The 13,980-nt window shown below is 35.2% G+C and overlaps 1 protein-coding gene across 3 annotated transcripts in view; it reads left to right on the plus strand.

Moving 5' to 3' along the window:
• The first annotated feature begins 3,783 nt into the window (after window positions 1-3,783).
• The window catches only part of LOC121380101 (lethal(2) giant larvae protein homolog 1-like), a 38,011-nt gene continuing 27,814 nt past the window's right edge, over window positions 3,784-13,980 (plus strand). For all 3 annotated transcript variants that reach the window (XM_041508855.1, XM_041508856.1, XM_041508857.1), the window contains exons 1-4: window positions 3,784-4,175; window positions 6,779-6,876; window positions 10,416-10,497; window positions 12,552-12,661. In XM_041508855.1, the coding sequence (XP_041364789.1) occupies window positions 4,092-4,175; window positions 6,779-6,876; window positions 10,416-10,497; window positions 12,552-12,661 (374 nt within the window). In that variant the 5' untranslated portion in view covers window positions 3,784-4,091. The remainder of the gene's footprint in view (window positions 4,176-6,778; window positions 6,877-10,415; window positions 10,498-12,551; window positions 12,662-13,980) is intronic.

Here is a 13,980-nt window from a genome sequence, read left to right on the forward strand (position 1 = left end):
TATAATGTCAATTATGATTTCACAAACACTGGATGATATAATATCAATTATGACTTCACAAACACTGGATGAAATAATATCAATTATGACTTCACAAACGCTGGATGATATAATATCAATTATGACTTCACAAACGCTGGATGAAATAATATCAATTATGACTTCACAAACGCTGGATGAAATAATATCAATTATGGCTTCACAAACGCTGGATGATATAATGTCAATTATGGCTTCACAAACGCTGGATGAAATAATATCAATTATGACTTCACAAACGCTGGATGAAATAATATCAATTATGGCTTCACAAACGCTGGATGATATAATGTCAATTATGGCTTCACAAACGCTGGATGATATAATGTCAATTATGGCTTCACAAACACTGGATGATATAATGTCAATTATGGCTTCTCAAACGCTGGATGATATAATGTCAATTATGGCTTCACAAACGCTGGATGAAATAATGTCAATTATGGCTTCACAAACACTGGATGAAATAATGTCAATTATGGCTTCACAAACACTGGATGAAATAATGTCAATTATGGCTTCACAAACACTGGATGAAATAATGTCAATTATGGCTTCACAAACACTGGATGATATAATATAAATTATGGCTTCACAAACACTGGATGATATAATATCAATTATGGCTTCACAAACGCCAGATGAAATAATATCAATTATGGCTTCATAAACACTGCATGAAATAATATCAATTATGGCTTCACAAACGCTGGATGAAATAATGTCAGTCATGTCCTCACAAACGCTGGATGAAATAATGTCAATTATGGCTTCACAAACACTGGATGAAATAATGTCAATTATGGCTTCACAAACACTGGATGATATAATATAAATTATGGCTTCACAAACACTGGATGATATAATATCAATTATGGCTTCACAAACGCCAGATGAAATAATATCAATTATGGCTTCATAAACACTGCATGAAATAATATCAATTATGGCTTCACAAACGCTGGATGAAATAATGTCAGTCATGTCCTCACAAACGCTGGATGAAATAATGTCAATTATGGCTTCACAAACACTGGATGATATAATATCAATTTTGGCTTCACAAACGCTGGATGAAATAATGTCAGTCATGTCCTCACAAACGCTAGATGATATAATGTCAATTATGACTTCACAAACACTGGATGATATAATATCAATTATGGCTTCACAAACGCTGGATGAAATAATATCAATTATGACTTCACAAACACTGGATGAAATAATATCAATTATGACTTCACAAACGCTGGATGATATAATATCAATTATGACTTCACAAACGCTGGATGAAATAATATCAATTATGGCTTCACAAACGCTGGATGAAATAATATCAATTATGGCTTCACAAACGCTGGATGATATAATATCAATTATGGCTTCACAAACACTGGATGATATAATGTCAATTATGGCTTCACAAACGCTGGATGATATAATGTCAATTATGGCTTCACAAACGCTGGATGATATAATGTCAATTATGGCTTCTCAAACGCTGGATGATATAATGTCAATTATGGCTTCACAAACGCTGGATGAAATAATGTCAATTATGGCTTCACAAACACTGGATGAAATAATGTCAATTATGGCTTCACAAACACTGGATGAAATAATGTCAATTATGGCTTCACAAACACTGGATGATATAATATCAATTATGGCTTCACAAACGCTGGATGATATAATATCAATTATGGCTTCACAAACGCTAGATGAAATAATATCAATTATGGCTTCACAAACGCCAGATGAAATAATATCAATTATGGCTTCATAAACACTGCATGAAATAATATCAATTATGGCTTCACAAACGCTGGATGAAATAATGTCAGTCATGTCCTCACAAACGCTGGATGAAATAATGTCAATTATGGCTTCACAAACACTGGATGATATAATATCAATTTTGGCTTCACAAACGCTGGATGAAATAATGTCAGTCATGTCCTCACAAACGCTATATGATATAATGTCAATTATGACTTCACAAACACTGGATGATATAATATCAATTATGGCTTCACAACGCTGGATGAAATAATATCAATTATGACTTATCAAACACTGGATGAAATAATATCAATTATGACTTCACAAACACTGGATGAAATAATGTCAATTATGACTACACAAACGCTGGATGAAATAATATCAATTATGACTTTACAAACGCTGGATGAAATAATATCAATTATGGCTTCACAAACGCTGGATGATATAATATCAATTATGACTTCACAAACGCTGGATGAAATAATATCAATTATGGCTCAATTTAAGAATTAGCTCAAAATACGCAACATGCATTACGTTGGATTGTATTTTATATGTTCCGATATGTTTGACATTGTAACGACAAAAGCCTTCAAACTAAACCGTTTCACAAAAGGATTACATCATCTTTTTAATCTACCGTGTGCAGGTTATCTCTTTTTCTGTTTTCGAACCTAATGAAAGAATATTTAACGACACCCCAGCACCAAAAAAAACATGGGCCAATGGGTGTCAAACAACGGTAAATAATATGAATGAATTGATGATCACAATATAAAAATTATACAAATGATGATCAATATCAATATATAAATTATACAAATGATCAACATCAATATAAAAATTATACAAATGATGATTAACATCAATATAAAGATTAAAAAATATAAGTATTACAGTGTAAGTATATTAAAAATTCGAATATTAATCAACAACTCGTATAAACTTTCGAGATATGATCAGGGTGGATTCGAAACGATTCTGTCACACTTAGTCTATCAAATATATCTCTCCTCGTTGATTCTTTTCAAACCAGTTTTGAGAGTGGCAGTCCTCTTGTAGACAGGCCAGGGTGTAAGAATGGCTGAGTCAGTCAGTACTTAACAAATTGCATGATACATTGATAGTGCTTCTTGATATTTTGATTGTGATAACCTTTTTGTCGTTCAGACTATTAAATGTTTTAATTAGCAATACAAAGTAATATACAAGCTGTTATATTACAACATTGTTTTAACTTATAGTGAATTCAAAGTATTACATATTATAGTTTTAATTTGTAACACAGCACATCAAACAAAATCAATTTCGTTACTTTGACGTTAACTTGTAAATAAAATATTACATTATGTTACAATGATGTAATATTTATTTTTCAATATTATTTATTGTAAAAGTGTACAAAAACAAAATTTAAATTTAAAAAAAGGTAAATAAATAAATGAAAATATAATATAATGGAGACGTGGCCCCAGATGGCGTCATATTTTCCTTAATTATTATAGACATAACATTACTTAGCCTATTTAATAAAACTACCAAGCTTTCATGTTTATATTATTGTAACAGTTTATTACACAATGTCAGCCCCGTCGATCTGATCGTGTATTTCTTTCACTTAGCTGGGCTCGATATCTTGTTGTGTGCAAAGCAGCTTCACCTTTGTTCTGGCTCCCTTTTGTTCTTCCAAACATTTACACATGACGTCACAAGCGGTGTGTCGGAGCTTTACGCACATAAAGTGGCCCTTTAAGTATTGTGACGAGGCCAGGTACAACATTGCGCCTCGCGAAATAGTTCCTCTTAAATATTACTGTATCTTATTTTTAGCAAACAAAAATCAGTTGTACGTACGTGTATGAATTTTAATAAAATATATTTGGAATATGTGGTTACGTAGATAAATTATAATACGTAAGCCATAATGAATGTGTATGTCTGCGCATGAATACTAAATGACCACTTGCTCCCGTTCCAATTCTTGAGCGCGGTTCGAATGGTTAGGTACGCTTGTGTTGTAATTAGGCGATTTGGTGGCACATTGTTTTGACAAATATTAACACCGTGCGTCTCTTTCGGGATAAGTATTGACGCGTTTCGGACTTGGATTAATTGGCGGATTTCTGTCTGTCTGTGCATACCATCAAGCGAAAAGCACCTGCAGATGCCACGGGTAGAGAAAGTGTAATTTGTTCCTCACACACACGAGAGTTGCATTACGTCGACGGTCGTCTTGTCGGTTTGTTGCAGGGGAATAGACTGAGAGAATGTTCAAGTTTTTCAAAAAGCACCCCCCAAAAGAAGGCGAGGACCGGGGCAAGCTAAAGAAGGAGCTGTTTGGTTACAAAAGGGTAAGCACTTTGTAAATGTTTATTTTGTACTTTAAAGGAAACGGCCATGTTGAATTTGGTGACAGATACATGAGTCATTCATTGAAAACAAGACTGCTTGGCAGCAAGTTTTTTTGTCCCAGTCGGAACTGCTTTTCTCTAAATAGAAATTTTAAAAGCAGCCTTGCACAGCTGTTAACCTAACAGTTGGTTCAACCTTTAAATATTGACTAAGAATTACATAAAAATGAATTGTCCCCAAGCCCTATCTTATTGAAACGGCTGACTAGTCTGATATTCCACTGTTAACGTTTTATGACATGAGTTTTGACTAATTATACCTTATATATATAAACTAGTTTGAAGCCATAAAGTTAAAGTTTATTTTATTTAGAGCACATTGATTTAATTATTGGCTGTTTGATGTCAATCATTTGGTAATTTTTTAAAATACTACATTTCAGAATTAGCAGCAAGGGATCTTTTATATGCCATTTCCCACAAACAGGACAGCACATAATGCATCCTTTGGATAGAGTTCAACTTTAATCATTGAAGGGGGGGGGGGGTGTGTGTGTGTGTGTACAGGTCGAACTCATGGCCATCCTTTGATATACCATGTGGGGTACTGGTTAGTACTGAGAATGGGTCCACCGAAGTCATTTGAACCTGCAGTGCAAGCGCATCAGGCGAGTTCTTTACTGACCGAGTTAAATCCCGCTTTTGTAGCCATTAGAAAAACATTTGTAGTCGATGGTTATTGGATTTAAAAAATTGAGGAAACCCAGTATTTTCTACTGCCCGGATTGATGTGTTCCTTAAATGGATATAGACACATAAATAGTTTGGATTTGGACATGCATTTGATTAGCATGTGGTGGGATATAAATCACTCACGGGAGATGCTGGATCATAGGATCAACCCCCAACAGTGGACCAATTCTCTGAATGGCTTTTCCCCATCCCAACCAGCGCCCATTGACTGGTATATCAAAGGCCATATGATCCCAGTGGTATATTATGCTGTCCTGTGTGCGGAAATGTGCATGTATATAAATGATTCATTGCTGCAAATGAAAAAAGTATTGGGTTCCTGTGAAGACCAAGTATCAAAATTGGCAAATGATCATCATCCAATAGCTGATGATTAATTAATATGCTCTAATGGTGAAACACTTTAAATTTGACATATAATTTAGTTGTGTGTCATGACTAGTGGTTTACTAGTTCTTATAACCTGGTTTGTAAAGTACTTTTCAAATAAAATTATTTTCAGGTGGACCAATTAAACATCTAATGGACTTTGTTGGTCTTGTGGAAAGAATTCGACCTGTACACGTCTATATCAAATGCTCTAAAGACTAATCATATCCCTAAAACTACCCTAACCATTGAAAGGGGGATATGGGTTGAACTCATAACGGTCTTATGTAGTAACACACTGTCGATGTATACCACAAGTTATGTGTGTATATACACATATATATGTTGGTACAGCAAATTACATTTTGTAAGATTGACCTACTTTCAGTGCAATAAAGCGTACATCCTGAGGTGAAGTTTTTATCATGCCACAAGTTGAACTCGAAGTGCACTTTCCAAACTAGCTATTTATAATTAACTGTGATCTTTTTGCATTGCTTTTTACCAGATTTAAGCTTTTTTTTAAAGTGCTTGCTCTCGGGGTGTTTCAGTCAGAGGATCGAACCTCCTCGGATCCATTCTTTGATTAGTTTTTCCTTCTCTCTCATCCCAATCAGTGTCCCATGTCTGGTATGTCATCGGCCATGGTGTGTGCTGTCCTGGCTGTGGGAAAGTACATATGAAATGATCCATAGCTGCTAATGCAAAAATATAGTGGGTTTTCTTACAATTAGCAAATGTTTGAAATCCAATTTAGCTTAAGATTTATTAATCAATGTGCTCTAATGTCATTAAACTTTTTTTTTCTTTTTTTAAACAAAACCAATTTTATTAGCTTTACAATAAAAAATATTGACCGTAGCTACAATGTATCTAGAGTAGAGCTGGGTGGTATTGAAATTTCAGTATCAGTATTTTTGGGGTGATTTACCTCAGTATCAGTATGGTATTGATATGATACAGAGCAGTGTTTTTAGTATACCCAGAGTTAAGTCTAATTTTATCTAAATAAAATTTAATGCCGTACACACGGCCCTCATCTCTCTTCTTTTCAGCTATTTTGTGTTCGATATATTGTTAGTGCTTTACTAAATGGCATAACACATTTTTCAATACCAAAATTTCAGTATTTTGTTATTTGATCGGTATAGTAAATTGGTATTGACATTATACCAACACTGAACAGTATTTATGGTATACCACCCAGCTCTAATGTATAGTATGGGTGTCAGTCTGTCACACTGTTGCATATGGGTTTTTTTATTCCTTATTCCAAATGTGTGTGAGCTAAAGAATGTATGGGTAATCTTTAAAGAAACAATTATAACACTTTTTTGCAAATTAAATGCCAAAGGAAATATTCCATTTTTTTTTAATATGAACTAGTGTTGATGTAAAATGATTAATGTGGGGTGGTCATGGTCCTAATGTTTCAAACATCGCTGACAGACATAAACATCAAAATCAACTTTATTTTTCAGTGTGTCGATCATGGATTCCCCAGCAAGCCCAGTGCATTGGCTCACGACCCCAAGCTGAATCTGTTGGCGTTTGGAACGAAGTCTGGAGTTGTTAAAGTGTATCCTTTTGCTTTGAATAATATGTTTTTAAAAGTTGCATCTGTTGTAATACGTCAACAATGCTCATAGTTAATGATGACACTGATGGCAATTGCGATAACTGCAATACGAATTGTCTTGAAAAAGAGGTTTCTGCTAATTATAATTGATAAACATGTTACCAACTTCTGAAAATAACCCTTTTGTTTGCACATTAAATTTAGGACACAATTTACGTGGTCATGACAGGTGACATAAGTATTTTTGTTTAGGTTACCTGGATATGGTTTTGTATGATCCATAAATGGTTTCAGCTGTAATGATATGGGAGGTCACGATACGTATCCCCATACTTGGGTCACGATATACTTGTCATATCTCTTCTTATGTGTTCAAGCTATAGTTGATCATGCTTTAGATTTGGAGTCGGGGTTATGATGATAAAAAACGCTGTCTCTGTCAAACGTGTCATATCAATCATTAATTAAATTCTTCAGTTCAAGTTTATAAAACATGATAACCTTAATCAAAATTTAAGACATGACACAAGCTGTATTACAGGATAGTTTTATTATCATCTCAAATGTTGTGGAATTGTAGCAACTGAATGTTGAAATTAAGTTTTCATTGCTCCACTGTGCGTGTTCGTAAATTTCGGCTTTACTTTTTTTTTTAACAAATTATTATATGAATATATCGTATTGTATCGTGAAACATTTGTCCTGAATTGATGTATCATATCGTGACCTTCGTATCGCAATACAGGTGTCCTGACTCGATGTATCGTATTGTGTCGATCGTATCACAATAAGATACTGTCGATGTATTGTTACCGCTCTAGTTTAGAGTGGGGGATGGTGGTCAATATTATGACCTAACCATTTCTATTGAGGTCCATGAATGTAGGGCTAGCACCACTGTACTCCAGGCACATTCCTGAGACATACTTCCTGACATAACTGGTCTGGCCTTGTCAGAACAGATTAAACAATGCAGTTACTTAGCTGGGGGGGTGTAAACTGTATTTAGTAATTTACTTGCCAGGTCACACATGGCTGGCCCTTGTGTTTGCCTCGCCAAGCTTTTTACTGCCAGGTGTGATAATTCTGGACTGGGACTGCAGTGCTAATAGTACCAGTAGTAACACCTGTTCACACCTTGCATTCTCTTTGTACTGTTGTACACATCAAAGGGGCAGGCCGCAGGTACACTGCTGCTAGAAGTGGCCCTGTCTGTTTGCACATACCTGCTGAATGGAATGTGCAGTGATGCATGCAGGATTTCATTGAGGGATTGCAGCTGGCCATTGTGGATGGTTGTCTGTCTGAGACTACTGTATATATACAGGGGCTTAAAGTGTACTCATGTGGGAATTTCATGAGTCAGGCCTACAATGTAGGGTACAGTGTTGCTTTATCTGAGCAATGTGTAGCAGCCATGGTCCGTAACTAGGTTAATTATTGTGCGTATCAGATGCACTCTTATGTGGAGATTGCATTTTTTGGATAAAAGTATTAGGTTTTTTTTTTTTTTAATACCATTGATTACAACTTGCCAGTGTACTTCATTTCTTAATGGAATCAATAGTGTTAGAAATGTGTTTTTTTTTGTTACTCATGTGTTTAGCCACTTATGTCAGGCATGTGTGTGGTGGTGGGGTTTTGGGGTTGAAATGCCCTTCTCAAAGCAAACAATTTTTAAAAAGAATTTTCTGGCAGAACATGATTCAACCTCTCCCCTGCCAGTGTTTGACAAATGTTTAAGAAAGTCACCAGTCCTCACAGAAGCTTTGGCTAGTGTATTATAGTAATGTATATAGTTGGTAATGTCCACTAGCCCAGACCAAATATGCACTAGGCAGGACGGAGGGATGGTGGGTTTGTTGAACCCTGCCCCCCCCCCCCCCCATATTAGAAAGTTTGTTTGCCAGTCGAGGCGACCTTATGCATAACCGCATGCATGTCTGTTGTGATCTGTTAGGTTATGGTAAAACAAATTCAATTTAATGGACAACAGAATACATTTGACAAGGCAGTTAGAATTCAACTATGGATGTTTGCCATTTTCAAAATTCATTTGCTGTTCTTTTTAAATATGACAAATCCTCCTTGGTGTAGTCGCTCACAATGCATATCGTCGGAGCTAGCCATGTAACCTCCTGCTTAAATTTCTGATTTTGACAAATCCTCCTTGGTGTAGTCGCTCACAATGCATATCGTCGGAGCTAGCCATGTAACCTCCTGCTTAAATTTCTGATTTTGACAAATCCCCCTTGGTGTAGTCGCTCACAATGCATATCGTCAGAAACGGAAAAAGGTTAGGTACCTCCGAAGCCAAGATCAATGCTTTTAAATGGGAAATTTGAGAAAGTCCAATATAGTTAATGTCATGTTCTACATTGAGTGCTAGGTGTTACTGGCAAGTGTGACAATCTTTGGTAATAACCTCCGGCTTTCTAAGCTGCTCTTAGTCCCTGGCCCACAGGAGAGATTGTCTTTATTGATTTTCAATTCCTCTTCAAAATTCGCCACTGATTGTCAATTAGGCAACAGAAATAGATGGCATTTCTTAAATATAAAACTTTACTGCAGGCCATGTTTTATACTAGTATTTATTATTAGATAGTGTTTTGCTAACATCGTGTTTGTCAGTACAAAATTTATAGGCTTATTTTTTACTGCCTGGTTAGACCAGTCTCTGTGCTTATAAATAAATGTTTTGTAGCTTTTTAGGGCATGTTGTAAACCTGGTTTGTGTTAGTCAGTCCCCTGATGCAGTGTTTATGCTTGATATTTGTGTTAGTCAGTCCCCTGATGCAGTGTTTATGCTTGATATTTGTGTTAGTCAGTCCCCTGATGCAGTGTTTATGCTTGATATTTGTGTTAGTCAGTCCCCTGATGCAGTGTTTATGCTTGATATTTGTGTTACTGCATTGATTTATAAAGAAAAAGAAAAAACACAAGAATAAATTATGGTTGTAAAAATTGCAGCATTGATCTAAAAATGGGGGGTGGGGGATATAATAATTCAGGGCTAAAAATAGGTCTGGCAGAATTTTATTTGTAGGCAGAATTGCAGCAAGCATTGAAATAACTGTATAGGCTTTGGATTAAACCTGCTGATTGTGCACAACAGAAAGTCTACTAAATGTTGACTTTTGTAATCAGCATCCATAAATCATAAGGCTATTAAGAATGGAGCTATTTTATGTGTAAAGTAAATAAATATACAACTGTTTTGAATATTATAATTTTGCATAACATAGTTGTGACATTACAAACACTAAAACATGGAATGTTGGAAACCCTAAAATATTGCTTGGATATATTTTTGCAAACACTGTAGAACATTGTTTTATTGCTATTTCTTTTCCTGTAGTATTTGTAGAACAATGTTTGTCATAGTAGTTTACTATGTTACTGTCCTTGTTTGTATTACAGTTGTTTGTATTACAGTGTTTCATATGCATAATCTTGATGTACATGTACATTAAAGAGAGAAGCCAGAAGAAATTGAATTATGGTAATTAAAAGTGTGTATTTCCTTGACGTTAGTCCAGTGTAGGAGCACCTGGCGTCCAACTGTCGAACCAGCACATACAAGATGTTTCGGTGGTGCAGCTATTCTTTCTGTCAGAACAGGTTGGTACAGCATTTTAGTACAATTTTATGTATGTGCAAACCTCGCTATTTAAAGGGATCTGGCACTTTTGCCATAGGCGTAGTGCTAGAAGAAATCCTCAAATTTTGGCAAAAACAAAATAGATATTTGGACAAAATGAGCTGACCTGAAACCTTTTAAGTTGATCTCTAAAAATCTGTCTTTTGCTATTTTATCTTTTGCATATTGAACAGTTAGTTTTCCATATAGTTAATGACTTCAACAATAGCTCTTTGTTTTATGCTTTGCTCATGTTCCATTTGACTCTTAATTTTCTGGAAAAAAAGTGTGCATAATACATGGGAAAATACGGTAGTCCAGATATTAGATTATAGGCTACACATTTTATTTGGATGCGCACTCAAAATAATTAAATTCCTCATTTTTATTCAGCTGTAATATTCTAAATTGTCCTTTAAAAAATTTCTGTCCCAGTTCAGACCCCTGGCTAACCTTAGTGATATATAAGCATGTTAAAAGAATTAAGCTAAGCTAAGCAACACAGAACAAACAGGCTTGTCATCTTGATGCACAATCTGAATGCTAAGGTATAAAACATTAATTTGAATTTTAAACTTTAACCTTTTTACCCCCCCCCCCCCCCCCCCCCAAAGCTATAACAGCTTATCTTTGTTGTACATTAGAGTACATATATACAGGGCTCGAACTTAAAGATGGCACTGAAGGCAATTGTCGTCATTGCGATATGAATTGCCTTAGAACAGGGATTTTACCGATGCCAGGTTTTTTTGCCACTGGGCAATAACTTTTGCTATCGGTTGAAGGGGTAATATTTGGTTTTTATATTTGTTGCAAAGGTTACTATTTTAAAATTGCTGATAGCAGATTCAAACTTGCTGTCTGAGAATTTTGCCTATAGTAAAAACATTTAAGAATTGCCTTAGGTAACAATTCTTATGTTGGAGCCGGGTTTGTACGATAATAATAAAATGTGAACAGACTGATTCTGTGTTAAAATCTAAGTTCTGATAAAAAGACTTTAAAAGATTTCAGAAGAATGGAATTAGGTAACAAATTAAGTTTGAGCTGTTTATGTACAAAATAACAAAATATGAACAGAGTGATGCTGTTAAAATCTGTGTTCAGTTACAGCTTGATTGTGTGTTAAAGTCTATGTTCAGTTACAGCTTGATTCTGTGTTAAAATCTGTGTTCAGTTACAGCTTGATTCTGTGTTAAAATCTATGTTCGGTTACAGCTTGATTGTGTGTTAAAATCTATGTTCAGTTACAGCTTGATTCTGTGTTAAAATCTATGTTCAGTTACAGCTTGATTCTGTGTTAAAATCTTTGTTCAGTTACAGCTTGATTCTGTGTTAAAATCTATGTTCGGTTACAGCTTGATTCTGTGTTAAAATCTATGTTCGGTTACAGCTTGATTCTGTGTTAAAATCTATGTTCGGTTACAGCTTGATTGTGTGTTAAAATCTGTTCAGTTACAGCTTGATTCTGTTTTAAAATCTATGTTCAGTTACAGCTTGATTCTGTGTTACAGCTTAATTCTGTGTTAAAATCTATGTTCAGTTACAGCTTGATTCTGTGTTAAAATCTATGTTCAGTTACAGCTTGATTCTGTGTTAAAATCTGTTCAGTTACAGCTTGATTCTGTGTTACAGCTTGATTCTGTGTTAAAATCTATGTTCAGTTACAGCTTGATTCTGTGTTAAAATCTATGTTCAGTTACAGCTTGATTCTGTGTTACAGCTTGATTGTGTGTTACAGCTTGATTGTGTGTTAAAATCTATGTTCAGTTACAGCTTGATTCTGTGTTACAGCTTGATTGTGTGTTAAAATCTAAGTTAGGTCACAGAAGACTTTATAACATTTGAGAAGATTTGAGAAGAATGGCATTAGGTCTGTCACATTAAGGAGTGACAAGCCATGATTTAATTCTGGGAGCACTCCTTCAGCTGTAATGATTGATTCTGCAATTGTTACAGAGCCTTGTCTGGCATTGTTGAAAGCTGGTTAAGTGTGGTTGACATAACAAACTGACCTGTTCGTCTCTCTCTGCAGGGCCGCCTCATCAGCTTGTGTAGTGACAATACTCTCCACCTGTGGGAAATCAACGTCAGGAACGGTAACTCTGTCCTGGAGGAGGTTAAGGAGTTCTCCATGGAAAACAAGTGAGTAGATTTAGCGTCACAGTCATCTGGTGATGAAACCAGTCCTGTGGGAATTAAAGGAAACAAATTAGGAATCCATCTTTTTTTCTTTTCTTTTCTTGTTTTTTTTTTTTGCATTACCATCATGTCCATGTAATTTATGTAAATGATGTCCTAAATTTAATCTGCGAAAATGAAAATTGGGTTATTTGCAACATTTGACTTGCATGGCTTGACACAGAAACAAAATGATTATCTCGCAATTTTCTGAGGTGTGTGGAACTGTCTTGGGCAGATATATCCACGGAACTAGAATGATATCAAAGATTTATCAAAGCTTTCTGTGGGTCTGAACATAGGCCTGTTTCCAAAAGAAACTGGCTCTGAAAATTCCCAATTTCTATGTTAAAAATTCCCAATACATATATTGAATTATGTATATGAATCTAGCGGATCCTTTTGGGTCATTAATTATGTATGTTCTAATAAATTAATTTAACAGTGGTGTATCACATCATTCAGTGGCCTAAAAAATATTCTAAAAATTATTTACTTGTACTAATTATCCCAAGCTCATCTTACATAGGAACTTGGCAAAAAATCCTGGGTTTAGTGGGAGCTATCATTTTTGCTCCCTATCACTCCTCCACACCACTCCCTCAGGATGGAACTTAGTGGTTGAGTACAGTCTGTGATTATGATAGGTCTTTTTGTAAAATTATTGTGTATGGTGCTTCCAGGTAGTTGATAAATGTGTGATATGTGTTGTTCGTGACAGCAGGATACAGCTCAGAAAGTGTTATTCACAGTTTAAAGATATTTATTTTCATACCCCAACGAATGTAAAAGAAATAACAGAATATCAGTAATCCTTGTTTTGAGGCAAAATGTGGAATGCTTGTAAGATGCTTTGCAGCACTTTTGTGGAAGCAAAAGTAGGAATAAAATGTTTTACTCATTATAAGGAATACAAAGTATACAGTAAAATAAATGTATCCCATATTGCTCATAGTTCGCAATTTTATTACAAAGTTCACCTTTTAATCTTCAGCTAGATTTTACCGTCTTGAGCAGCCACTGGAAACATTACTACGCCAAGACCTGTAATGTTTATCTTAGAACTGTCCGCACCTATTTTTCATGTTTATAATTTGAAGACATTTCCTGAATATTTATTTTTCTGTTATATATTCCTGTTATGCATGCTAAGGTCACCAAATCTCAACAGACTGAGTGTTTGTTCAGCTTGTATTGGTCCTGTATGACCATGTGTTATTTTACCAGGCCTGTTAGCATACATGGCTCCAGCTGAGTAAAGTCAACACTCGAAGCCAGGGTCT

The sequence above is a fragment of the Gigantopelta aegis genome, chromosome 8 (genome assembly GCF_016097555.1).
Source record: "Gigantopelta aegis isolate Gae_Host chromosome 8, Gae_host_genome, whole genome shotgun sequence".
Lineage (NCBI taxonomy): Eukaryota > Metazoa > Mollusca > Gastropoda > Neomphalida > Peltospiridae > Gigantopelta > Gigantopelta aegis.